Here is a 25882-nt window from a genome sequence, read left to right as displayed (position 1 = left end):
TGTATACTAGATAATAGTATTCTATCAATGTTAAATTTCTTGAGTGTCATAACTGTGTTCAGTTATGTAAGAGAATGTCTATCTTTAGACGATAGATGCTGAATTATTTAGAATGAAGTCTCTGCAACTTACCCTCAAATGTGTGTGTGTGAGAGAGATGTAAAGCAATTATAGCAAAATGTCAACAATTGGTGAATTGAAGGATTTATGAGTATTAATTACATGAATCTTGCAACTTTTCTGTTGATTTCAAATTTTTCAAAATAAAATTTTAAGAAAAAATGTGGATAGTCTATGACCCAACATTGCCTTTTTCATTATATACCTTAAATCAGTTGTATAGGGATAAATGTGCATAGAGTGAAAAAAGCACCTTGCAAGATGTTAAGTTCACTATGATTCCATTTGTGTAGAAATAAAAACCAGGAAATAATGTTATTAATTTTGTGGATACACATCAATTTCATGATTTGTTTATCTGTGGATAGGGAAGGAAGGCTGGAAATAGGGCAGAAGAAGGGTCAAGGAAGAATTCCAATTCAGTCTTTAAGGCTTTAATTCTAAAAAAAAAAAGCCAATATGGACAAAATCTCAAAGAAAGAGATAAAAATTATTTTTAATCAGGGTTATTTTAAATATTATTCTTAAGAATATAAATCATTCTGAAAAGTGGTTATCTTGGATGGATTATGATTCACTTTTTTTTTTTTTTTTTTTTTTTTTTTTTTTTTTTTTTTGGCGGTACGCAGGCCTCTCACTGTTGTGGCCTCTCCCGTTGCGGAGCACAGGCTCCGGACGCGCCGGCCCAGCGGCCACGGCTCACGGGCCCAGCCGCTCCGCGGCAGGTGGGATCTTCCCGGACCGGGGCACGAACCCGTGTCCCCTGCATCGGCAGGCGGACTCTCAACCACTGCGCCACCAGGGAAATGATTCACTTTTAACTTTATACATTTCTGGATTGTTTTTTAAGGCTTTTATCTCCCTCTCTGATGATGAGAGAAAAAAAAAAGACAGTATCTGTATTGTGTCAAGGACTATACCAGTCAAACCAGGGCCTGCCAAATCTGAATAAAGGGTCCTTCTAAGCTCATGGGAAGCTCTGGTTAGCTGTGTGACCTTGGCTAAGTTCCTGGATCACTGTCTGAATAGCCCTTTCTCCCACGGAGTTAATGCCTATGTTAGATGGGATAAATCATCTGTTGCACTTAGCAGGGTGCACAGTAAGTACCCACAAATGTTAATTCTACCATCATTATTGTGGCTGCTGAGTTATTAGTCCCCAGCCTGTGCTGGCTGGGCGGGGCCTCCCTCTCCCTGCTGCTGCTCTGGGCATATCTATCCTGGCACTTCTGCAGGGTTTTTGGTGGTGTGCTCATTCCTGCTCTGTCTCCATCATTAAACTCTGAGTTCCTTGAGAGCAAGGACCCTCCCGCACCGCCCCCTCCATTATTCATCTCTGTACCTGCCTCTCAGCCCAGCAGCTGGCACACAGTAGGTATTCAGGAAATAATGATGGTAGGTCTTCAGAAATGAATGACACCACCTGATTTCTGGCCACTGGTCTCCACTCTCAGAACTCACTTCCAGAAGTACATTTGCTTCCCTGACGGCTCCAGTACCTCCCCCTCTGACCACCTTCCTCCCCATCTGTTTTCCTAGGCATCCCATCCCCAGGCTCTGTGTTCAGAGCCTCTGCCTCTGTCAAGACTGGGGACCCCAGGGACTAGAAGAGTCGAGTTACTTAGCAGACTGTCGGATCCTTAAGAAAGTTCTGAGCTCAGGACCGAGGAGGTGGGGGAAGTGATCCCTCCAGGCTTGAGGAGATTAGCAAAGCCTGTGAAGCCGGATAAGGCTGTGACCTGGATAATTCAGGACTCACATCCACCCTCATTGGAATTCTCTGGGTGACTGCCCAGGCTTGCTTGGCAGGAGAGCCAGTTCCAGGCTCCAGGCTTTTGCTGGACTTCCTGCACCTGCCGTGGCAGCTGTGGGCTGAGCAGGCAGATGCCCGGCTGGGTCCGGGCAGAAGTTCCTCCTCACCACCTCCAGGCCTGTCTTCACCACTCGTTCTCATGCACGACTTTAAGATTCTGGAGGCCTAGAATCCATTGGGATCTGAAGCCCGTGGACCCCAAAGTTGTGGCTGGAGGAGGGGAGCCAGCGGGGCCTGCAGCTCCAGGCTCTGCCCGATGCCACTGCCCGTGGGAGCAGGAGCTGAGACCAGGCCAGAGAGGTCAGTTGCGGGCATGGAGGCTGCAGGGCAACCAGCTGGAGTGGGTGAGACTGGAGAAGGTGGGGTCCAGGAAGCCAAAGAGGGGGCCCTGGGAGGGGTGGGCGAGGCACAGACCCTGTAAGAGGAGATCCCTCGGGCTGCAGGGTCCTTTAACCAGAAAGTGTCAAAGTTTCTGAGCTGTGTCATTCTTAAAGAGGCAAGGCCACACCTTAAAGGGAGATGGAGGTTACTCAGAAGATCATTCCTAAGATAGGGGCAAAGCTGGGCAGGGTTATATCCGTAGGATTCAAGTTGGGACTCCTGTTCGTGTTAATCTGAGGCCTTGCTGGAATTTCTCTTTAACTTAAACCACACAAAACTATTCCTTTTGGGGAAAAGGAATCGTCAACATCTACTTAATATTCCTTAACTTTTACTAAAATCCTCTGTATACCATGCACTTTGGTACATGTGGAAAGTAATACAGAGACGGGGAAGATGCTGTTCTTGGCCCCTATAGGGAGATCTTTCTTCTCCTTTCCTCTCTCTCTCTCCCTACCCCTCCCTCCCTCCACTCCCAGGCCCTCTTCTCTGGAAGGCAGTTTAGCTTTGGGCTGAACAGACATGGCCTTGGGAGTCAAACTAATGAGGTTCAACTCAGAGCTTTGCCAATTACCAGCTGTCTGGTTTGGGTGTCTTTTCCTTTGAGCCTCGCTGTCCTAATCTGCAAACTGCATCTGACAGTAGTGCCTCCCTCATAGGATCACTTTAAGGATAAATAGGATAAGCCACATAAAGAACTTAGCAGGGTGTCTGTGCTTAATAAGCATTAGCTATTTCTATTAGTCATTCAACAAACATTTTTTTTTCTAGGGCCCAATCTGTGCCATACTGTGTACTAGATGCTGCCAGGGGTAGAGATGAATGAAACACCCTCAAGGATTCATAGCCTAGTTTGTTTATTCATTGATTGATTCAGTTAGACAGTCAATAAATATGTATTAAGCCCTATGCTGGGTGCTGGAAAGTCAAAAGTCCCCAAATTGCTCCCGGTCTGGTGGGGAGACGTTGTAATGTACTGTGATTGATGTTATGATGTGGGAGCTCACAGGCTGCTGGGAGAACGCAGAGAAGCAAAACTTATCCAGTTTGGGGCAGGACGATGGGTCCAGAAGAAGGCTTTTTGGCAAAGGTAGACCTAATTTCCTTATTATTTCTCCAACTCATAGGCATGCTTCTGTTCCAGGACCTTTGTACTTCCTTTGCCTGGAGGCTTCTTCTCCAGGGTGTCCCCATAGCCTGCTCCGTCCCCTCCTTCATGTCCCCTCCGCCCTGAGATGTTTCCTGGCCACCCTATTTAAACTGGCTTCTCCCACCATCAGCCCTCTTTCCCAAAACACACAGACACACACACACACACACACACACCACTCTCCTCCTTTCCTGATTTTTCTCCGCAACGTTTATCAACACCTGCCCAACTCTATATATTTTATTTATTGACTTGTCTATGTCTGTCTGCTCCCACCAGAATGCAAGGTCTCTGGGGGCCATGAGCGTGGAGTTCTCATCTGTTTTGTTCATTGCTTTTCCCCAGAACAGAGCTTGGCACATAGTAGGTGCTCACAAAATAGTTACTGAATGCTAAGCATGTTAAGTCTAGAAAGAGGAGAAGGAATCGAGGAAGAGAAGAAAGTGGGGGGAGTAAAAGAAGAAAGGGAAGGAGGAAAAAAGAGAGAGAGAGAGAGAGGGAGGCGAGTAGGGGGTGGAGAGAGAAAGAGGGAGCACAGGATGGTGTGTCTGAGAACTGGAGGGGGTTGGCATCAGTCTTCTTCCCAGCAAAGCACCGGGTTGTGTGTGGATCCAAGGCAAGCCTGGAGAGGCGTGGCAGCAGGTCCTGATGGGCCACGTACCTGCCGGGGAGGCAGGTGCTCTGACTTTGGCAGCTTGTGGCCCGTGCTGTCATAGAGGTGAGGCCGATTGACCCAGGAACAGAAGGGGAGGCTGTGAACTCTGCCAGGCGGATATCAGGGAGGCGTCTGGAAGAGGCGGCTCCTCCTCTTAAGCACTGGGAAGGAGTTCAAACGTTCTTCTGGGTGCCGTGGGCATTCGAAAGGCCTGTTCTCGTCTCCCCCGTGCTAACAGACAGGCGCCGGATCACCATCCCTTGATTTCGCTCTGCGTCTTTTCCTCAGCGCCTCACTGCAGCTCTGTCCACAGGTCTTGCTCAGGAAATGGTTGCTGGGTTGGACTGGGGTTGAAGACAAGCGGATTGGCCTGGAATCGTAGCTCAGGATCGTGAGCCAAGAAGCTTTGCTCTTAGGTTGTGGATCTTGACAGTCAGAGCCATAGGTTGTTCTAGGGTTTCTCCTGCCTCCAAAAAAGAGGTGGCATTACTGCATGGAAGAACAGTAGGCTTTTACCAGGTGAAAAAGCGAGTGAAGAACATTCCAGATGGAGGGACCAACAGAAACAGAGTCAGAAAGGAAGGCTAGTTCAGGGAATGTTTCCCAAGAACGAACAGTTGGATTGATTTTTCAAAGATAAAGCAAAACATGTCCTTGCTACCAAGTAGGTGTTTGGATTGCATCTTTAGCAAAAGTTTTGGTGAAAGTTGAACTTGAGCCTGTTACATATGTACCAATAGACCGAGACCAAGACTGGGCTGGCTGTGTGCGTCTTTAGAGCAAACTGCCAACCTACAGAATGGCTGACATCCAGTGAGGCTGCTACTCCCTCCGGACGTAATTGGTTTACCAATCCAATTGCTGTTACTCCACAAATAAGTGTCAACCACCGAATATGTATTAGGCTTTGCGCTAGTGGCTGATAATGTGATGAAGAGCAAGACTGACAAGTTTCCTGCTCTTTAGGGGAAGGAGGGGTAGGAGACGGATGTCATAAACGAGTAAAGAAATACATCAAAGAGAGTGAAAGATGATGTCAAAGTGCTGTGAGGGCTGTCGAGTTGTAGAAAGGTAAAGTGGGCATGAGAAGTTGCTAAATTACTTAGGTTTGGCTAGGTTAGTGGGAGAAGTTAAAAGTTAGCTGAATGTTGATAATTGGCAAAAGCTTATAAACGGAAAAAAAATCCAATTTAGTAGTTTATTGAGTTGGGTCAGAATATTTCTATGATTTGTTGGTTTAATCTTGAAGAATATGATCACTGAATATGAAATCATTTCAACTATATAGAATTTTCATCATTTGTACCTAAGTAGATAAATCATCTTTATATTTTCAGAAGGAAAAAAAACTTTGTTTAATAATATACTGCATACAACATCAAAAAGAAAGATGGTGGTAAGTGCTGTGCAGGGGTAAAACAGTGATATGGGATTAATGGGAGGAGGAGGAGCTACCTTGGGTAGATGGTCAGGGAGGGCCTCCTGGAAGAGGTGTCATTTAAGACGAGACCTGGAGGATTAGGAATGCGCCATGTCTTGCTAAGTATTAGTATTCTAGGCAGGGGGAACAGCAAGTGCCAAAGTCCTCAGTAGAAAAGCTTGGAATGTTCAAGAACAGGTTAACATGAGAGCACCCACTGTCACAGAATGTCGACCTGGAGCTCATCCAGCCCGTGTCTGACTTAATAGATGTTGCTCTTCGCAACATCCCTGGCCATGACTTGGGCGTGAATCAATGCTGGGACAGGACACCCAAGAAGGTGAGGAGCGTAGAATATTTGACAGCTTGTTCCATGCCATAGAGCAACTGAAGGGGTCCTGATTTTTCTGTTTTTTTCTTTTTCTTTTTAATCTTGGTAAAATGTAATATTTTTTTCTACACTTTTACAAACCTATGAACCTAATCTTCGTAGCTGGCATAACTGACTTCATGTGTTTCTGATGAGGCTCTCGTGTTCCCAACACCTAAAGAAAGCTCCTTTTCCTGTGAAGTCAAGCGAGGGCATGACTCACCCCCTCCGTCCCTCCTGCCCCTACTACATTTCTGTTCCTAAAAAGTGGTAAATAAAAAGTGCCCCTGGGGACAGGAAACTCACCACTCCCAAGACAGCTCATTATTTCCCCAGGACACTGGAGGTGCTAGAAAAATCTTTCTTGGCTCTAGCTCAAACCTTGACTCCTTGAAGTGCCCACGCTTGGGGCCAGCTCTGCAATGGAGCCACGTGGGACAACGAGGCTGCTTTTTATCCCTGAATATCCCTCAGAAGTTCGGAGACAGAGGCTGGGTACCCCAAACCCCCTTCCAAACACCAGTCGGCCCCCATTCCGTCTATCTGACAGGCATCCTGTGACCCAGACACCCTCAGTTTTCAAGAAGCCCTCCTGGAGATGGGGCTCGGGAACAGGCACTCCCCTCCAGGTAAGGTCAGCTAGGACCTCATTCTGGGCACCCACTCCTGCCATCCCTGCCAACAGAGCTGTTGCTTTTGTGATCTGACTGGTCCCAGGCTTGGGAATCATACATATGATTGCTGAGCTGTGTCACCCACCCCTGTCCTTGTGTGCTTCAGTTTTGGGGATCTTAGGATAAGACCTGTTCATTCTCTTCTTCCTGGAGTCATATCATCTTGCTATTGATCGAGGTCATTCTGGGACACTCAGCAGAAGAGTAAAACTCCTTAGCCTGACACCCAAGGTTCTTTGTTGACACCCCCAGTTGCATCTCTTCAGCTAGCCTTTCCCACCATTCCTAAATTCCTGCTGTACACGTAGAGAAGGTCCCCTTTCCTGAGAGGTCAAGAGTGCGCATGTCCGTCTTTCGTAGGAAAAATAGCAAGCATGAACTGGGCCTTTACTATGTGCCAACACAATTCGAAATGCCTGCCATGTATCAACTCAGAACATAGGGATGAGGCAGGTAAAATGATTCACCCCATTATTCAGGTGGGTAAACTGAGGAGCAGAGCACTTGCCGGAGGTCACAGCTAATAAATAAGTGGCACTTCCAGAACACGGGCTCTTAGCTACCAAGCATCCTTGCCTGGTAAGTGTGTGTTCCCAGCCCTACATTCAGTGACATGATGTTAGTTGCATGAAATTGCTCAGGGTGAGAGTATTTACACGACGGAAATTGGCAAATGTTAAAAATCAGGGCTTTTTACCCCCCTGGAGAGTCATTTATTAAATACTTACTAGAATATCGCTGCCTAACACCCTCAGCTAGCCCATCTGTTTGCAGTTCCCTGAATGAGCCCTCATAATTCATGCCTATGAGTCCTGCAGGTGCTGTTCCTTCTACCTGAATGTCCTTCTTCACATTCTTGTCCTGGTGAACTCCAATCCACTTTCTCTCTCTCTCTCTTTTTTCTTTCATTTTTAAAAATTGTGGTAATATACACATAACCTAAAATTTACCATCTTAACCATTTGAAGTATGTAGTTCAGTGGCATTAACTACATTTATAGTGCGGTGCAACCATTACCACCCACCATCTTCATAACTCTTTTCATCTTATAAAACTAAAGCTCTGCATCCATTAAACATTAACTCCGCATTCTGCCTCTCCCAGCCTCTGGCAACCACTATTCTACTTTCTATGATGTTGATTAAGTATCTCATGTAAATGGAATTATACAGTCTTTCTTTTTTTTCATCAGTTTATTTTATTTTTGGCTGCATTGAGTCTTTGTTGCTGTGCACGGGCTTTCCCTAGTTGCAGTGAATGGGGGCTACTCTTCGTTGCGGTGCACGGGCTCTCGGTGCGTGGGCTCCGTAGTTGTGGCTCGCAGGCTCTAGAGCGCAGGCTCAGTAGTTGTGGCGCACGGGCTTAGTTGCTCCGCGGCATGTGGGATCTTCCCGGACCAGGGCTCGAAACCGTGTCCCCTGCATTGGCAGGCGGATTCTTAACCACCGTGCCACCAGGGAAGCCCAGTCTATGTCTTTCTGTGACTGATTTATTTCAGAATTCCCTCCCCGTTTAAGGCTGAATACTATTCCATTGTATGTACACACCACATTTTACCTATGCATTCACCTGTCAGTGGGCTCTGGGGTTGCTTCCATGTTTTAGCTACATGAAGAATGCTGCTATCATTATGGTTGTATAAATATCTCTTTGAGACTCTGCTTTCACTCCTTTTGGGAACACATCCAGAAGTGGAATTGCTGGGTTGTATAGTAATTCTACTTTTAATTTTTGAGGAGCTGCCATATACTGCTTTCCACAGCAACTGCACCATTTTACATTCCCACCACGACAGTGCACAAGGGTTCCAATTTCTCCAACCTACTTTTCGAGATTCAGTCCAGGTGTCTCCTCTTCTAGAAAGCCCTCAGTGACCTCTTCATCCTGGGATGGGTTCCTTTAATGTGCTTATACAACATTTACTGAGCAACTACTATGGACTAGGCTCTGAGCTGAGCACTTCAATCACGAGTTTGCGGAAGAGGTGGTTTCTGCTCTCAAGGCACTCCCTGTCCCATTACTGATGAACACGTGGATGTGAGAGCCCACTAGAGAGCCCTCCAGGCAGAAAGCCACAATGAGGCAGGGAGAGGAGAAGGAATGAGGAAGGCCAGGGCAAGGCTAAACACGTGTGCAGTTTTTGGGTGTAGCTACTTCTCAACTCCAGAGCCACATCTTTTACAGAGAAGCTGGAAATTTGGATTTCAGTCTGAGATCTCTTCACATTTATACATAAACTACTAATTCCATTTTTTAAAGTCACTTGGTAGGACAAGCAAAGCATTTCCAAGGGCTGGTCTGGGAGTTTATTGTTGCCCTGGGCTGAAAGTTTATTGTTGAGTGAGAGTTAGTTCCAGACACTGCTTGACCTGGGATATCTCAGGACATCTGCCTAGAAATAAGACCTAAATCCCTGTTCACGGATAACTCACCCTGAGAGAAGGGTAGGGAGGGAGGAGCAGGTCCCTTGAAAACATCTGCATTTGGGGGTCCACAAAGATGGGGGGGTGAGCCGCAGGAGGACAGATGGCAGACCGTGGCCTCTTGAAGACCGGAGGGCAAGAGTTTCAAGAAGGAGGAGGCGATCAGTGTGATGGAGTGTTCAAGAGAAGCCCAAACTTGGTCAATGCCAGGCTTTGGGGGATCCCTGAGAGCCAGCTTAGGGATGCAGCAAAAGGTAGGCAGCAGGGGCTCAGAAGAGAGTGGGTGATTGGCGACAGGGGGTGTCTCTGTCCTGAATTTTGGCTTTTAGAGGAAAAAGAAAGCTGGAGAGAGATCAGCAGAGGCAAGGGATGTTTTCCCTTTTTTTTGGGGGGGGGGGTGGCTTCCTTTTGTTTGGTTTAGGATGGTGAAGCTTGTATATACCTGTAGGCAGAGGAAGGAATTGGTTGAGAAAAAGAAATGAAAATGCAGACCAGAGAGGACTTTTCCCCACCGCAGTTATTGCCCTTGGACACACTGTATATTTATTTGATGCCTTTACTGTCTGTTTTCCCACCCAGAAGAGAAGCTGTCCTATTCACAGTGCATTCCCAGCAATAACCTGGCAGGGATCAGACACTCGATAAGTAATTTCCATACTGAAATGAATTCACAGCGCCCCTGTGGGTGCCCGGTGCTTAGGTCCTGGGAAGAGAAGGGTTCATCGGGGCCCTGGGAGGGGCTTCTCTCTGATACTGCCGTGAAGGGCGGGGGAGAGAAAAGGAAGGCAAGAGCGGGGAGGGGAAGGAGCTCACGCCCACACCTTCTCAGAAAATTGTGTGTTGAGGGGGTGTGTGTCAGGCAAAATGGGCCATGGATGGAGAAGAACCTTGACTGTGGTTATTCCCTCCTCTGTGTCTCTCCCGAAAGCCTCCCAGGCGCCTGACCTGCTTCAGGAAATAGCTACTTCTGAGCGCAGAGAGGAAAAATATCCCCCGGGATCTTGAGGGGTGAAGTAAGGCTTTCTGCGGGAGTTACCATGAATGCTGGAGCTGGCCCGGGTGGGGTGTAAGAGGTGGGCAGGGAGGCCCTTGAAGCCAGTGGGGCCCAGCTCCTGACTCTACTCCAGACCGAGGACAGAGAGAAGGTGTCACTGGTGAAGAATCTCATTCTGGGGGCTGCCTTGCCCGAGGGGTGTGGGGTCAGGGCGTATAGGGGGATGGGGCTGTGGGAGGAGACCTCTGGCCCCCCATGGCCTCCCCCAGATTTCGGGGAGGTCTCAGTAGCACCTTCTGTATAGTGGGGGCTTGGTGCTGTTGATCATTTCCATCCAGGAGACATGAACTGGGTTGGGGGGGTGGTCCTGGGAGCAGGGGGGCTGCTGTATATAGACCTGGAGGACCTGTCTCCCCAGTGACCCGGCCGCTCCCCGGCCCCCATGTCTCCATGCTTCTGTCGGGCTGTCTGTCCCCACTGTCCCCACCTCACGCTACCGCAGCTACCGCTCCACTCCACAATTATCTCTTGGCCTCGCTCATTCTCCTCCGTGGTTTCTTGATTAAAAATAGCCAGCCGCACAGCCTTCTGTTGGGAGCCTGCTTTGGGATCCATTGATGGTCCACTTTCCCGGCCTCCAGAGCAGCTATTTCAATGCCTCTGCCATGTCCTCTGTGAAACTTCTTTTGTGCACCTTCAGACTCCTCTGTGTGGGACCTGGCACTGCTCCCTCACATCAACAGGCATGTCCCAAGATGATCTAATGTGCACCTGGGACTTTGGTTTTCTTCAGGTATGGTGAAGCCAAGAGATCAGGAGACGATTGCATTTAAAAGATGGTTCGTTACAGTTTCCAAGAGAAAGGGGCGTAACACACCTAGCAGGGCCACACAGGGAAGGACCAGGGTTGATCAGGAGACAGAAGAAATGAGGGAAAGCATCGTCCAGAGCCTGTATTGTGTTTTCTGTGGCGAAGGCAAGACAGGGCAGGGTGAACAGTTAGGACAGGCTAGCTTGAATAATTTCAGTGGACTTCAGGCCGTAAGGGTGATATCCGGTGGTCTGGTCCCAGCCTGGGGTGATTTAGGCCAGGGGAAATATTGGCTGGGAGTGTGAAATTGAGATAGAGTTCGTGGTTGGGCGTGGCAGTTTAGGATGGGTTGGTTTGCACTTGAAAGCCACGGTTCGCAGGAGAGTCTTTTGCTTTATCTAGGGATTAGCTAGTCTTGGAGGGGCTGTCTCTTTCCAGCCCGGCAAGGTCCCCAAGATGCTAAAGTGTCATGAAATATAGAAAGTGAACAAGATGATTAGTACACAGAGGCTGTTCAGAAGCAGTGGAGTAGGGTCAGTCAAAGGAGTAGATAGATTCACAGTCCTGGGCTGAATCCTTGGGCAACTCACTTTCCCTTCCTGAGGCTCCACTTCTTCGCCTGTAAAGTCAACAACTGCTATTCTCTCGTTCAACAAATGACTGTTAAAGGGCAGACACTGCCAGCAGGTTTCACAGTACCCACGTGTTAGGGTCATTTGCAGGTTTAAGGAGACAGTGGACAGTGTCTGGCATGTCTTAGGTGCCCAGTACATGGTAGCTGGTGTCCTCCTCCTGCTACAGCTACAGGAAGCAGTGAGGAAGATTGGCTTGCACGGGTAAGGTCTAGGGTCATTTTCCTTGTCTGTTTAGAGCCCTCAGAGTGGAGGCTGTGGGCGGACAGAACCCTCAGGAATGTTCTTGGAACTCAGAGGAGCTGCTGGACAAAGGATGGCATGGAGAGGCCAGCCCAGCTGCTGGGAGCCCTGGGGAGTTGGAGGTTGTGTGTTTGGAGCCAGGCCACAGGAGGTACCAGGGGCCCAGGGCAGAGCTCTGGCAGAGGGACCACAGAACTCAGGGATCGGAGACAGCAGGGCATCGGAGTAGAATCCTGGTAGACTGTAGGCCAGCTGAGCAGCTCTGGGTGAACAAGGACTTTGGGATCCAGAGAGGGAAGGGAAGCAGGTAGCCACTGGTAAGGAACTTCTAAGAGGTCAAGTTAGAATCCATCACTGGCCCGAGACATAAGGAATTTCCCTTGCCTTCTGGGTGAGATTATTTGGACTCGTGGCTAGTGATTCATGCGTTTGTCAAAGGTAGATGCTAGGGGGGCTTCCCTGGTGGCGCAGTGGTTGAGAGTCCGCCTGCTGATGCGGGGGACACGGGTTCGTGCCCCGGTCCGGGAGGATCCCACACGCCGCGGAGCGGCTGGGCCCGTGAGCCATGGCCGCGGCGCCTGCGCGTCCGGAGCCTGTGCTCCGCAATGGAAGAGGCCACAACAGTGAGAGGCCCGCGTACTGAAAAAAAGAAATAAAGTAAGGTAGATGCTGGGGAGGGAAGCTGGGGCCTCCAGACCCACGGGGTAGAGCAAGCGAAGGACCCTAGCCCACTTTGCTCAAAAGGGAACACATCCCTCTAGGGAGGGAGGATGTATGGGGCAGTGAGCGACGCGCCAGGCTTGGGTTTGAACCTCACCTCCACTTTTTGCCAGCTGCGTGACTTCTGGCAGGTTGTTTGAGCTCTCTGAGCCTCCATTTCTGCGCTGGCAAAGTGAGAACTGTTGGGGAGGAAGACATTTCCTACCCTTCTAAGTTCTCCTGGCTGGTCTAAGAATTAAATCGACATGAGATAGACTAACAGGAGAAAAACAAACAGAAGTTTAATAACACATACACATGGGAGAGACCCAGGAAAACTAAGGAACTCACCAAAATGGCCCAAGCCCTTGTCTTAAATACCATCTTCTGCTAAAGACCAGAGAGGGTGTTGGGGGTAGGGGTTTGGGACTTCACAGGGGAGGAAGGCAATTCACATAGAGTTGGAAAAGCAAATGTTTGTTACGCAGATGTTTGCTGGGCCTGCAGAGACAATGGAACACAGGGTCGACTCTGGTCTCTAGGCCCTGTCAAGTTTCTCCAGCCACAACTATTCCCATATTCCTTGCAGATACCTCTGTAATAGCTCTATGCCGGGAACAGACCCTTTATCTAAATTCTTGAGGCAGCTAAGGGAGAGGTAAAAAGAAAGACTCCCCTAATCTTCTGTTTCTTAAAATTAATCAGCCTAAATTAACCCTTATGCCAAAGAGACACACTTTGGGGTTCAAATTTTGCTCTCTTACAGAACAATGATACCTACCCTTCAGAGCTGCTGTAAGCACCCAGGGGTGACTTATTTTTTTAGGTAGACATGGTGCCTGGGGCCCATGAAAACGTTTTAATTTTAAATTCTTTTAAAATCAGGAGAAAAAATAATATAATATAATGAACATATAAGAATGAATCCAGGGCTTCCCTGGTGGCGCAGTGGTTGAGAGTCCGCCTGCCGATGCAGGGGACGCAGGTTCGTGCCCCGGTTCAGGAAGATCCCACGTGCCGCGGAGCGGCTGGGCCCGTGAGCCATGGCCGCTGAGCCTGCGCGTCCGGAGCCTGTGCTCCGCAATGGGAGAGGCCACGACAGTGAGAGGCCCGCGTACCGCAAAAAAAAAAAAAAAAAAAAAAGAATGAATCCAGCCTGGATTGTATTTGTTTTTTTTTTTTTTTTTTTTTTTGCGGTACGCGGGCCTCACTGTTGTGGCCTCTCCCGTTGTGGAGCACAGGCTCCGGACGCGCAGGCCCAGCGGCCGTAGCTCACGGGCCCAGCCGCTCCGCGGCACGTGGGACCTTCCCGGACCGGGGCACGAACCTGCGTCCCCTGCATCGGCAGGCAGACTCTCAACCACTGCGCCACCAGGGAAGCCCGTATTTGTTTTTATACCAACACAGCTGTAAAATATAATTGAAAAAGAATTTTCAGGAAGGGGCAATTGTGTTGGGGGTATTTGCGATGGGAAAATTCTCTCCCATCTCTAATGGGGACAACCCATGGGTGCCCCTCTCTTCCCAGGGACCCCTTGGGTCAACTCCTTGAGGTTTTTGCCTCATCTTTTCCAGCTGCTGTTGCCTGTTTACTGCTCAACACGAGAGGGGGGGGCCTGGTGGGCCATGGAGTGGCCCTCCCCAGCCAGGAGTGGATCTGAATGGGCCATGAGGGCCTCTCCCGATCGACATGTCATGGGCTGTGTTTTCTTTTCCAGAACCCTGGAGATGAAGGGCCTCCTCACACTGGCTTGGTTCCTGGCTTGTAGTAAGTGCTTGCCCCAAGACCTCTGAACTTTTGACCTTTCACCCCACAGGAACAGTAAGGGAGTGGAAAGGAGACCAGTCTTGGAAGTCCTGGCGACCTGATTTTGAATCTTGGCTCTACCCTGACCATGTCGATTTCAGCAAGAGCCTTGGGCTCTCCGAGCCTCTGTCTCCTCATCTGTGACACAGAATAATAGTCGATGGGTTGGGCTGCGGCAGGATTCTAGGAGGGGATATGGAAAGATTGTGCCATGTGGAAGGTCTGGGGCTTGTAGACATGGGAGGCAGATATTTTACTTTGATGCCAAATAAAATACGATAAAACTATCACAACACAAGGTCCTTATATAAATATTCCATTCCACGATTCCTGGGCATTCTCTGCTCAGGCCTGTCCAGGTTTTCTACATGTCTCACCTGCTGCCACCTCCCAGCTGGAGGGAACTGCCCAGCGTTGGGGGGAGCCTGGCTTTAGGCCTCCCCTGCAGCCCCGTCACCATGTACACAGCTTCTGACAGGCTGTCCTACTGATGCCTTGCCAGATCCCTGGAGACTGCAGGAAGAGTGGAAAAGTGCAGGGAGAGGGCCTCTGGCTCACTGCAAAACCCTGGGCAGGGCACCTTCCCCTCTGAGCTACAGTTTCCCAACTGTAAGATGAGGGAGCTGCCTTCAGTGATCTCTACGGGTCCCACACTGCTCTAAGAGTCTGTGCCTCCTGTTTCAGATGGTGTTAACTGCGGGGAGGGACGGGTGTATCATCGGGAGAGGCAGGAAGTGCCTGTCTGCCTGCTTCATACAGATACCATATTCATTATCCCTAACATTTCTTGGTCACTTAACTGTGTGTCTGTCACTGTGCTAGAAATGTACATACTTTACCTTCTTTCAACCCTCATGACATCTCCAAAAAGTAGGCGTTCATGTTAGGCCCCCCCGCCCCCCGTATTTTGCAGATGAGGAAACTGAAGCTCTGAGAGATGAAGTGACCTATTCAACATCATACTGTGAATTAGTGGCAGAGCTGGGATTGTCCACGTCCAAATTTCTAGTCCCTTCTCTATACTGCTTGCCCTCACGTTTCTCATTCCTCTCCCATGAAGGGGGAGGATAAAAAAGGGACACATTGGTCCCTCGGAGCCTCAAGGTGAAAGAAAGGGCGGAGCACATGGGAAAGTGGGCCTGGAGCAGGTTTGCCTGGGCTGTCTTTCAGGTGTGCCTGCCGTCCCAGGGAGCTTGCTGGAGCTGAGAGTGATGATTGTAAAGGTGACGAGGAAGCCCGCCCTGATGAGCTATGGCTTCTACGGCTGTTACTGCGGCTGGGGAGGTCAAGGAACCCCCAAGGATGGTACTGATTGGTGAGTTGATTGTCATAACTGCCTTTCATGCTCCAGGCTCTGTATCCACATTATCTCATTTAATTCGATATCAATTCTGAAAGATGAGTATTAAAGCACCATTTTATAGATAAGAAAACTGAGTCTCAGAGAGGTTAACTGACTTGCCCAAGATACATCTAGTAACTCCCCGAATCTCACTGCCTAATATATCGGTTGATCTATCACTACAGAACAAACCACCCCAAAATGTAGTAGCCTAAAGCGATGACAACCATTTATTTTGCTAAGATTCTGCCACTTGGGCAGGGCTTGGTGGGATGGCTTGTCTCTTCTCCACCTGGCTTCAGCTTGGGCAGCTCCGCTGAGGCTGGGTGATCTGCTTTCTAGAATGATTACTCCTATGGCTGGCAAGTTGTTGCTGTTTGCTGGCTGGGAGCTCAGCTGAGGCTGTGGGCCAGGGGCCTCAGTTCCTCTCACTTAAGCCTCTCTAAGGTTCCTCACAGCACGGTGACTCTTGGGTTTCAAGAGTGAGTGTTCCAGAACGGCATGACAAAAGAGCATGGCGTTTTTGTGATCCAGCCTCAGAAATTCTACTGTGTCACTTCCACTGTTCTCTTTGTCAAGGCAGTCACAAAGGCTTTAAGAGAGAGGGGGCCTAGTTTCCACCTCTTGATTGGGAAGTGGCAATGTTCTAGAAGAACATGTGAGATGGGAGAGATTGCTCTTTGAAAAATACAACCTGCTGGGTTAACAATTCTTATACAGTTAGACATGTATAAGGGGATGGGGGCTTAAACAAATGGAGGGCAGATGGTTGGAGCCAAGCTTGTCACTGCTGAAGTGGGAGTTTACAGACCAGACAAGCAGGGACAGGAAGCTAGAATGATCTATGTGATGATGGATTAGAGCTGGAGACTTCAGTATAAACTCCTAGTTAGCTGAATATAGATGCAGATGGTTACATATAAAAACACGTAGAGATATGTGTAATTACGTGGGTTGATATAGACACATATTTTATTTGCTCTGTCGTCTGAGAGGCCCTAAAAGAAACAATACCCCAGAAGCAATAAGCAGCATCTAGTGCCCAGACCTGGTTTCTGATACCATTCTCCAATAAGAGGAACCAAGGCTCCTTGGAAAGATGGCTGATCCTAGGACTGGGCAGGAAATATACAACATGAACCTGGAGCTTTTTGTAGCGCCCAAAATTAAGGAAGGGCTTGAACAAAACAAACCCAAACCAAACCCCTCATTGATAGGAATATGTCAAAGAGCACAGGAGCCAACTGGGGGAGCCCCCAATGGCCAAGACTGGAACAACAAGGGCAACAAAATAAACCCATAACCCATCTTATCATGACAAAAACATCAAAGAACTCCCAGTAGGAGAGCATCCTACAAAAGACTTGACCACCATTCCTCAAAATTGTCAAGGTCATCAAAAACAAGGAGAGTGTTACAAACTGCCACAGCCAAGAGGAGCCTGAAGAGACAGGACAACTACGTGAAACATGGTGCCCGTCACTGGATCTTGGAAGAGAAAAGAACATTTAGGTAAAAACGAAGGAAATCTAAAGAAACTATGGACTTTTACAATTAATGAATCCATAGTGATAGGTTATTGTTTAATGAGTTAACATTTATTTAATAATGTATCAGTATTGGTTTGTTAGCTGTGACAAACGTATTATACTCATAAAAAGTGTTGATAATGGGGAAACTGGGTGTGGGGTAAAAGGCAGCATTTGACACAAACTTCTCGATTTTTCTGTAAATCTACATTTTTAAAAAATGCAGTTGCCCACAGCTATCACACTGGAAGTTCAGTTTTTGCTCATTTAACCATGTGAATCACCTGCCTCATTTAACCATTTTGCTCATTTAACCATCTGCTCCACCTGGCTTCCGCTTGGGCAGCTCCGCTGAGGCTGGGTGATCTGCTTTCTAGAATGACTACTCCTATGGCTGGCAAGTTGTTGCTGTCTGCTGTTGCTGGGAGAACATCAATTCCAGGACCCAGGTTTCTCCTGTCTCATGACTTTCCCCATGGCCTCAGAGTCCTCGGCTGGGGCATCTGTATCCAGCTGAGATGGAGAGAGAGAGAGTGGAGGACAGAGCAGGAATTTTTTTTTTAACATCTTTATTGGAGTATAATTGCTTTACAATGGTGTGTTAGTTTCTGCTTTATAACAGAGTGAATCAGCTATACATATACATATATCCCCATATCCCCTCCCTCTTGCGTCTCCCTCCCACCCTCCCTATTCCACCCCTCTAAGTGGTCACAAAGCACCAAGCTGATCTCTCTTTACTATGCGGCTGCTTCCCACTAGATATCTATTTTACATTTGATAGTGTATATATAAGTCCATGCCACACTCTCACTTTGTCCCAGCTTTACCTTCCCCCTCCCTGTGTCCTCAAGTCCATTCTCTACGTCTGTGTCTTTATTCCTGTCCTAGCCCTAGGTTCTCCAGAACCATTTTTAATTTTTTTAGATTCCATATATATGTGTTAGCATATGGCATTTGTTTTTCTCTTTCTGACTTACTTCACTCTGTATGACAGACTCTATGTCCATCCACCTCACCACAAACAACTCAGTTTCGTTTCTTTTTATGGCTGAGTAATATTCCATTGTATATATGTGCCACATCTTCTTTAGCCATTCATCTGTCGATGGACACTTAGGTTGCTTCCATGTCCTGGCTATTGTAAATAGAGCTGCAATGAACATTGTGGTACATGACTCTTTTTGAATTATGGTTTTCTCAGGGTATATGCCCAGTAGTGGGATTCCTGGGTCATATGGTAGTTCTATTTTTAGTTTTTTAAGGAACCTCCATACTGTTCTCCATAGCGGCTGTATTAATTTACATTCCCACCAACAGAGCAAGAGGGTTTCCTTTTCTCCACATCCTTTCCAGCATTTATTGTTTGTAGATTTTTTGATGATGGCCATTCTGACTGGTGTGAGGTGATACCTCATTGTAGTTTTGATTTGCATTTCTCTGATTAATGATGTTGAGCATCCTTTCATGTGTTTGTTGGCAATCTGTATATCTTCTTTGGAGAAATATCTTTTTAGGTCTTCTGCCCATTTTTGGATTAGGTTGTTTGTTTTTTTGATATTGAGCTGCATGAGTTGCTTGTAAATTTTGGAGATCAATCCTTTGTCAATTGCTTCATTTGCAAATATTTTCTCACTGTTTGAGGGTTGTCTTTTGGTCTTGTTTATGGTATCCTTTGCTGTGCAAAAGCTTTTAAGTTTCATTAGGTCCCATTTGTTTATTTTTATTTTTATTTCCATTTCTCTAAGAGGTGGGTCAAAAAGGATCTTGCTGTGATTTATGTCATAGAGTGTTCTGCCTAGGTTTTCCTCTAAGAGTTTGATAGTGTCTGGCCTTACATTTAGGTCTTTAATCCATTTTGAGTTTATTTTTGTTTATTGTGTTAGGGAGTGTTCTAATTTCATTCTTTTGTATGTAGCTGTCCAGTTTTCCCAGCACCACTTATTGAAGAGGCTGTCTTTTCTCCATTATATATTCTTGCCTCCTTTACCAAAAATAAGGTGACCATATGTGCATGGGTTTATCTCTGGGCTTTCTATCCTGTTCCATTGATCTATATTTCTGTTTTTGTGCCAGTACCATGCTGTCTTGTTTACTGTAGCTTTGTAGTATAGACTGAAGTCCGGGAGCCCGATTCCTCCAGTCTGTTTTTCTTTCTCAAGATTGCTTTGGCTATTCAGGGTCTTTTGTGTTTCCATACAAATTGTGAAATTTTTTGTTCTAGTTCTGTGAAAAATGCCATTGGTAGTTTGATAGGGATTGCATTGAATCTGTAGATTGCTTTGGGTAGTAGAGTCATTTTCACAATGTTGATTCTTCCAATCCAAGAACATGGTGTATCTCTCCATCTATTTGTATCATCTTTAATTTCTTTCATCAGTGTCTTATAGTTTTCTGCATACAGGCCTCTGGTCTCCTTAGGTAGGTTTATTCCTAGTTATTTTATTCTTTTTGTTATGATGGTAAATGGGAGTGTTTCCTTAATTTCTCTTTCAGATTTTTCATCATTAGTGTATAGGAATGCAAGAGATTTCTGTGCATTAATTTTGTATCCTGCTACTTTACCAGATTCATAAATTAGTTCTAGCAGTTTTCTGGTAGCATCTTTAGGATTCCCTATGTATAGTTTCATGTCATCTGCAAACAGTGACAGCTTTACTTCTTCTTTTCCGATTTTGATTCCTTTTATTTCTTTTTCTTCTCTCATTGCTGTGGCTAGAACTTCCAAAACGATGTTGAATAAGAGTGGTGAGAGTGGGCAACCTTGTCTTGTTCGTGATCTTAGAGAAAATGGTTTCAGTTTTTCACCATTGAGAACAATGTTGGCTGTGGGTTTGCTTTATTATGTTGAGGTAAGTTCCCTCTCTGCCTACTTTCTGGAGGGTTTTTATCATAAATGGGTGTTGAATTTGTCAAAAGCTTTTTCTGCATCTATTGAGATGATCATACGGTTTTTCTCCTTCAATTTGTTAATATGGTGTATCACGTTGATTGATTTGCGTATATTGAAGAATCCTTGCATTCCTTGGATAAACCCCACTTGATCATGGTGTATGATCCTTTTAATGTGTTGTTGGATTCTGTTTGCTAGTATTGAGGATTTTTACATTTATGTTCATCAGTGATATTGGCCTGTAGTTTTCTTTCTTTGTGACATCTTTGTCTGGTTTTGGTATCAGGGTGATGGTGGCCTCGGAGAATGAGTTTGGGAGAGTTCCTCCCTCTGCTATATTTTGGAAGAGTTTGAGAAGGATAAGTGTTAGCTCTTCTCTAAATGTTTGACAGAATTCACCTGTGAAGCCATCTGGTCCTGGGCTTTTGTTTGTTGGAAGATTTTTAATCACAGTCTCAATGTCAGTGCTTGTGATTGGTCTGTTTATATTTTCTATTTCTTCCTGTTTCAGTCTCAGAAGGTTGTTCTTTTCTAACAATTTGTCCACTTCTTCCAGTTTGTCCATTTTATTGGCATATAGTTGCTTGTAGTAATCTCTCATTATCCTTTGTATTTCTGCAGAGTCAGTTGTTACTTCTCCTTTTTCATTTCCACTTCTATTGATTTGAGTCTTCTCCCTTTTTTTCTTGATGAGTCTGGCTAATGATTTATCAATTTGTTTATCTTCTCAAAGAACCAGCTTTTAGTTTTATTGATCTTTGCTATCATTTCCTTCATTTCTTTTTCATTTATTTCTGATCTGATCTTTTTTTTTTTTCTTTTGCGGTACGTGGGTCCCTCACTGTTGTGGCCTCTCCTGTTGCAGAGCACAGGCTCAGGATGCGCAGGTTCAGAGGCCATGGCTCACAGTCCCAGCTGCTCCGCGGCATGTGGGATCTTCCCGGACCGAGGCACGAACCCGTGTCCCCTGCATCGGCAGGTGGACTCTCAACCACTGCGCCACCAGGGAAGCCCTCTGATCTGATCTTTATGATTTCTTTCCTACTGCTAACTTTTGGAGGTTATTTGTTCTTCTTTCTCTAATTGCTTTAGGTGTAAGGTTAGGTTGTTTATTTGAGATGTTTCTTGTTTCTTGAGGTAGGATTGTATTGCTATAAACTTCCCACTTAGAACTGCTTTTGCTCCATCCCATAGGTTTTGTGTCGTCATGTTTTCATTGTCATGTGTTTCTAGGTATTTTTAAATTTTCTCTTTGATTTCTTCAATGATCTCTTGGTTATTTATTTTTATTTATTTATTTATTTTTTTGCGGTATGCGGGCCTCTCACTGTTGTGGCCTCTCCCGTTGCGGGGCACAGGCTCCGGACACACAGGCTCAGCGGCCATGGCTCACGGGCTTAGTTGCTCCGCGGCATGTGGGATCTTCCCGGACCAGGGCACGAACCCGTGTCTCCTGCATCGGCAGGCGGATTCTCAACCACTGCGCCACCAGGGAAGCCCTCTTGGTTATTTAGTAGTGTATTGTTTAGCCTCCACGTGTTTGTATTTTTTACAGATTTTTTCCTCTAACTGATAACTAGTCTCATAGCATTGTGGTCAGAAAAGATACTTGATACGATTTCAGTTTTCTTAAATCTACCAAGGTTTGATTTGTGACCCAAGAGATGATCTATCCTGGAGAATGTTCCACGAGCACTTGAGAAGAAAGTGTATTCTGTTGTTTTTGGATGGAATGTCCTATAAATATCAATTAAGTCCATCTTGTTTAATGTATCAATTAAAGCTTGTGTTTCCTTATTTATTTTCATTTTGGATGATCTGTCCATTGGTGAAAGTGGGGTGTTAAAGTCCAGTACTATGATTGTGTTACTGTTGATTCCCCCTTTTATGGCTGTTAGCATTTGCCTTATGTATTGAGGTGTTCCTATGTTGGGTGCATAAATATTTACAATTGTTATATCTTCTTCTTGGATCAATCCCTTGATCATTATGTAGTGTCCTTCTTTGTCTCTTGTAATAGTCTTTATTTTAAAATCTATTTTGTCTGATATGAGAATTGCTACTCCAGCTTTGTTTTGATTTCTATTTGCATGGAGTATCTTTTTCCATCCCCTCACTTTCAGTCTGTATGTGTTCCTAGGTCTGAAGTAGGTCTCTTGTAGACAGCATATATATGGGTCTTGTTTTTGTATCCATTCAGCCAGTCTATGTCTTTTGGTTGGAGCATTTAATTGATTTACATTTAAGGTAGTTATCGAGCTGGGAAGTCTCTGGTGGACCAGCGTCCTGAACTTGGCTCTCCCACCTCAGAGGCACAGGCCTGACACCCAGCCAGAGCACAAAGACCCTGTCAGCCACACGACTCAGAAGAAAAGGGATAAATAAATAAATAAATGAAATAAAATAAAACAGTTATTAAAATAAAAAAATATTAAAAATAAAAAAATTTAAAAAAGAAAAAAAAAGAAAGAAAGAAGAGAGCAACAAAACCAAAAAAGAAATCCACAAATTATAACAAGAGCTAAAAACTATACTAAAAAAACCCCCCAAAACAAAAACAGACAGAACCGTAGGACAAATGGTAAAAACAAAGCTATACAGACAAAATCACACAAAGAAGCATATACATACACACTCACAAAAAGAGAAAAAGGAAAAAATATATATATATATATTTTAAAAAAGGAAGAGAGCAACCAAATCAATAAACAAATCTACCAATGGTAATAAACTCTAAATACTAAACTAAGATAAACATAAAACCAGAAACAAATTAGATGCAGGAAGCAAACCCCAAGTCTACAGTTGCTCCCAAAGTCCACCACCTCAATTTTGGGATGATTCATTGTCTATTCAGGTATTCCACAGATGCAGCGTACATCAGGTTGATTGTGGAGATTTAATCACTGCTCCTGAGGCTGCTGGGAGAGATTTCCCTTTCTCTTCTTTGTTTGCACAGCTCCTGGGGTTCAGCTTTGGATTTGGCCTTGCCTCTGTTTGTAGGTCTCCTGAGGGTGTCTGTTCCCTTTTGAGAAGTCTGAGGTCTTCTATCAGTGTTCAGTAGGTGTTCCGTAGGAGTTGTTCCACATGTAGATGTATTTCTGATGTATTTGTGGGGAAGAAGGTGATCTCCATGTCTTACTCCTCCACCATCTTGAAGGTCTCCTAGAGTGGGAGGTTTTTATGGGTAGGTCTAGAAGTGCTGTACATTTTCCAGGGCACCAGCCTCATCATGTGACCACACATAGCTGCAAGGGGGGCTGGGAAATGTAGTCTCACCGTGGGCCCAGGAGGAAAGAGCCGGTCCATGAACTGGCACAAGTGTGGGACAGACTTAATGGAAGAGCAGGAAGGACTCAGCCATATTATGAGATTCTTTCTTGGTCAGATCTCACCAACCATCGTGGCCTCTGCTCAAGGGACAGGCCCCTTCTGTTCAGGATCTAAATCTCTTGCATTGACAGGTGCTGTTGGATGCATGACCACTGCTATGCACAGCTGGAGAAAAAAGGCTGCAATGCCTTGACACAGGTGTACAGATACAGGATTGCATGCGGCCTGGTCACCTGTGGTAAGGCTGGGGCTTCCATTCAGGCCACTGGAAGAGCCTGGGTCCCTGCTGCCTCTGAAGTCAGGTTCCCCAAGTGGTCAGCCAGTCTACATCCTGGGGGGGCAGAGATGGGGGCAACAGGGGTAGAATTATTGCAGCTGTATCTGACCTCTAGGGGGCAGGAGGAAACATCTTAGACTCAGCATGTATTAGGAGTCAAGTGCTTTCCATATGTCCTTTTGCTTGCTGTGGGGTGGCTTTAGTGTCCCCACTTTACAGATGAGGGAACAGACTCAAAGCCTTGCCAGTGCACACAGCCAGAGTCAGGATTCAAACTCAGGTCCTTCTGGGTTCAAAGCTAAATCTGGGGGTCGTGTCTCCTCTATGAGAACTGAAGTTCCTCCAGAGCCAGGGCTGTCTCCATCACCAGACCGGGAGCTCCCAGTCTGATGGGGAGGGAATGTGTGTCCTCCATCAGACTGGGGACCCCCTGGGGGCAGGAGCTGTGTCTCCCTCAGCTGAAACCTCGCCCTGGGCAGCAGCTGTGCCTCTTCCATCAGGTTATGCACCCCCAGTGTAGAAGCTGTGCCTCCCACATCAGACTGAAGGCAGGAAGGAGACTGGAGAGTCTTCTCAGGCTAGCAGCAAGTCCTGACTGAAGCAAGTCCAGAGTCAGTGTCACAGAGCATCTCTTCTCTTCCTCATCCTGCATTTGGTGTCCTGTTTGCAGAACGTGGGTCTCTCTGCCAGATGCAGCTCTGTACCTGTGACCGGCATTTCGTCTACTGCCTGAAAAGAAACGTGAGGAGTTACAACCCTTATTATCAATACTTTCCCAACTTCCTCTGCACCTAGTTGCCTCAGTGAGCTCCTCCTGGACCAAGACTCTTACACCCTCTCCTACAGCACAGAGCTTATCCACTCTGCTGGAATCCCCAGAGAGGATCCCAGGTCTGGGACCTCGTCCTTTCTTGATGTTCCACTGGGCTCGGAGGAGCCCCACAGCCACACTTCACCCTCCAGAGTTCCAGGAGAGTGACTCTGGTCATTAGACTTGGCAAGGTCAGGGTCCCCGGCCTCCACTTGTGAGATCAGCCGCTCTGGTGCCGGAAGCTCACCCTTCACTCCAGGCCAGCTGTGTTTCTCCTCATCCCTGGAGACAGCCCTGTTTCTCCAGGAAGGAGGCTTTCCTGGGATGCATTGACTTTTCAGTTCTGCAGTTGGGTTATCATTACCATCCTGTAGAGAATTTTCACTGAAGTGGAAGCAAAAGTGACTCCATAATTCTGCCACATAGATATTAAATAAAATGCCTTCTCAAGACTAATAATAACCACACAGTTATTTCCCCTGCTGTGGAGGATTGCCTGCACCTCTTTCTCTGCTGTTGGGGCACCAGACCCAGCATTAACCATGTTCCCTCAGAGGATGAAGGTACAGATTAGTAACTAGAAGGTTTCCTGGGATGAGTACCAAGCCTTCTTTGGGACTCATCTCCTTAAACCTTGGGTCCACTCGAGCCAAGCACTAGACCTCATTCTTCCTCCAGGGAGAGAGGAGAAGATGATTGGCAATCGTGCCATCTTGGGCTTCCAGACCAGAGAGCGCCTCATTTGAATGCCAACGTGGCTTCTCCAGCTGTGTGGTCTCAGGCTCATTACTGAACCTCTCTGATTTCTGGTCTCTTTAAAAAAGAAACTGTAATGTTTTTTGCGATGTAAATTGGGAATCCCAAAGCTACCTTGATGATGACCTGGCGATGCTGAGGTTCTGGGATTTCACAGAGCAAGACATTAAAAATATAGAGTTCAACTATGGAGTTTAAAAAAATAGAGTTCAACTATGGAGTTTATTTTTACCAAGGAAGGACACTAAAGAACCCACCTCATGTATCTATTCATAAAAGAAAGGGTGTTCTAATACTCAGACTGCAGGAAGAAAGGACACATCCCCAAACAGAGTCCTTTCCAAGAAAGGACATTTGGCTTCCTTCCACTGACAAATCCCAAAATAACCACATGATAAATAGGATCTATATTTAAAAACCTCCAATGTTGAACATTTTCAAAATAAAATTTAATTTTATGCAATTACCCTGAATGTACTAGTGTTTTTGAAAAGTTTGCTATGGACTCGTGTCTAAATTTGACAATGTAACAAAGAACACAATTCAAATGTCCAATTTGCTCATGAAATTTTTTTGATCAGAGCCATTTTCCAAATCCATTTTTAAATAGGTATGTAAAGGAAATTGGGAGCTTCACTCTCAATGCCATTTCTCTTCAATTGCGATATTCTGGATGATGGAGAAGAGACCTCAGCCCAGGCTTCTCCCTTCTCCCATCAGGGTCAGGTGGCAGGTAGGGTGGTGTCTT

At 46.3% G+C, this 25882-nt stretch overlaps 1 protein-coding gene across 1 annotated transcript; it reads left to right on the top strand.

Annotated features, from left to right (window-relative positions):
- The first annotated feature begins 2081 nt into the window (after nt 1-2081).
- LOC131768182 (phospholipase A2 group V) lies at nt 2082-25595 on the top strand. The gene is made up of 5 exons (XM_059083898.2): nt 2082-2233; nt 14105-14154; nt 15364-15508; nt 23422-23528; nt 24238-25595. The coding sequence occupies exons 1-5, from the start codon at nt 2190-2192 to the stop codon at nt 24360-24362; spliced, it is 471 nt and encodes a 156-aa protein (XP_058939881.1). The 5' UTR covers nt 2082-2189; the 3' UTR covers nt 24363-25595.
- Nucleotides 25596-25882: the final 287 nt, after the last annotated feature.

Source organism: Kogia breviceps, chromosome 1 (genome assembly GCF_026419965.1).
Source record: "Kogia breviceps isolate mKogBre1 chromosome 1, mKogBre1 haplotype 1, whole genome shotgun sequence".
Taxonomy (NCBI): Eukaryota; Metazoa; Chordata; class Mammalia; order Artiodactyla; family Physeteridae; genus Kogia; species Kogia breviceps.
Note: the sequence above shows the minus strand (reverse complement) of the source record. Positions and strands in the feature narration are given on the sequence as shown.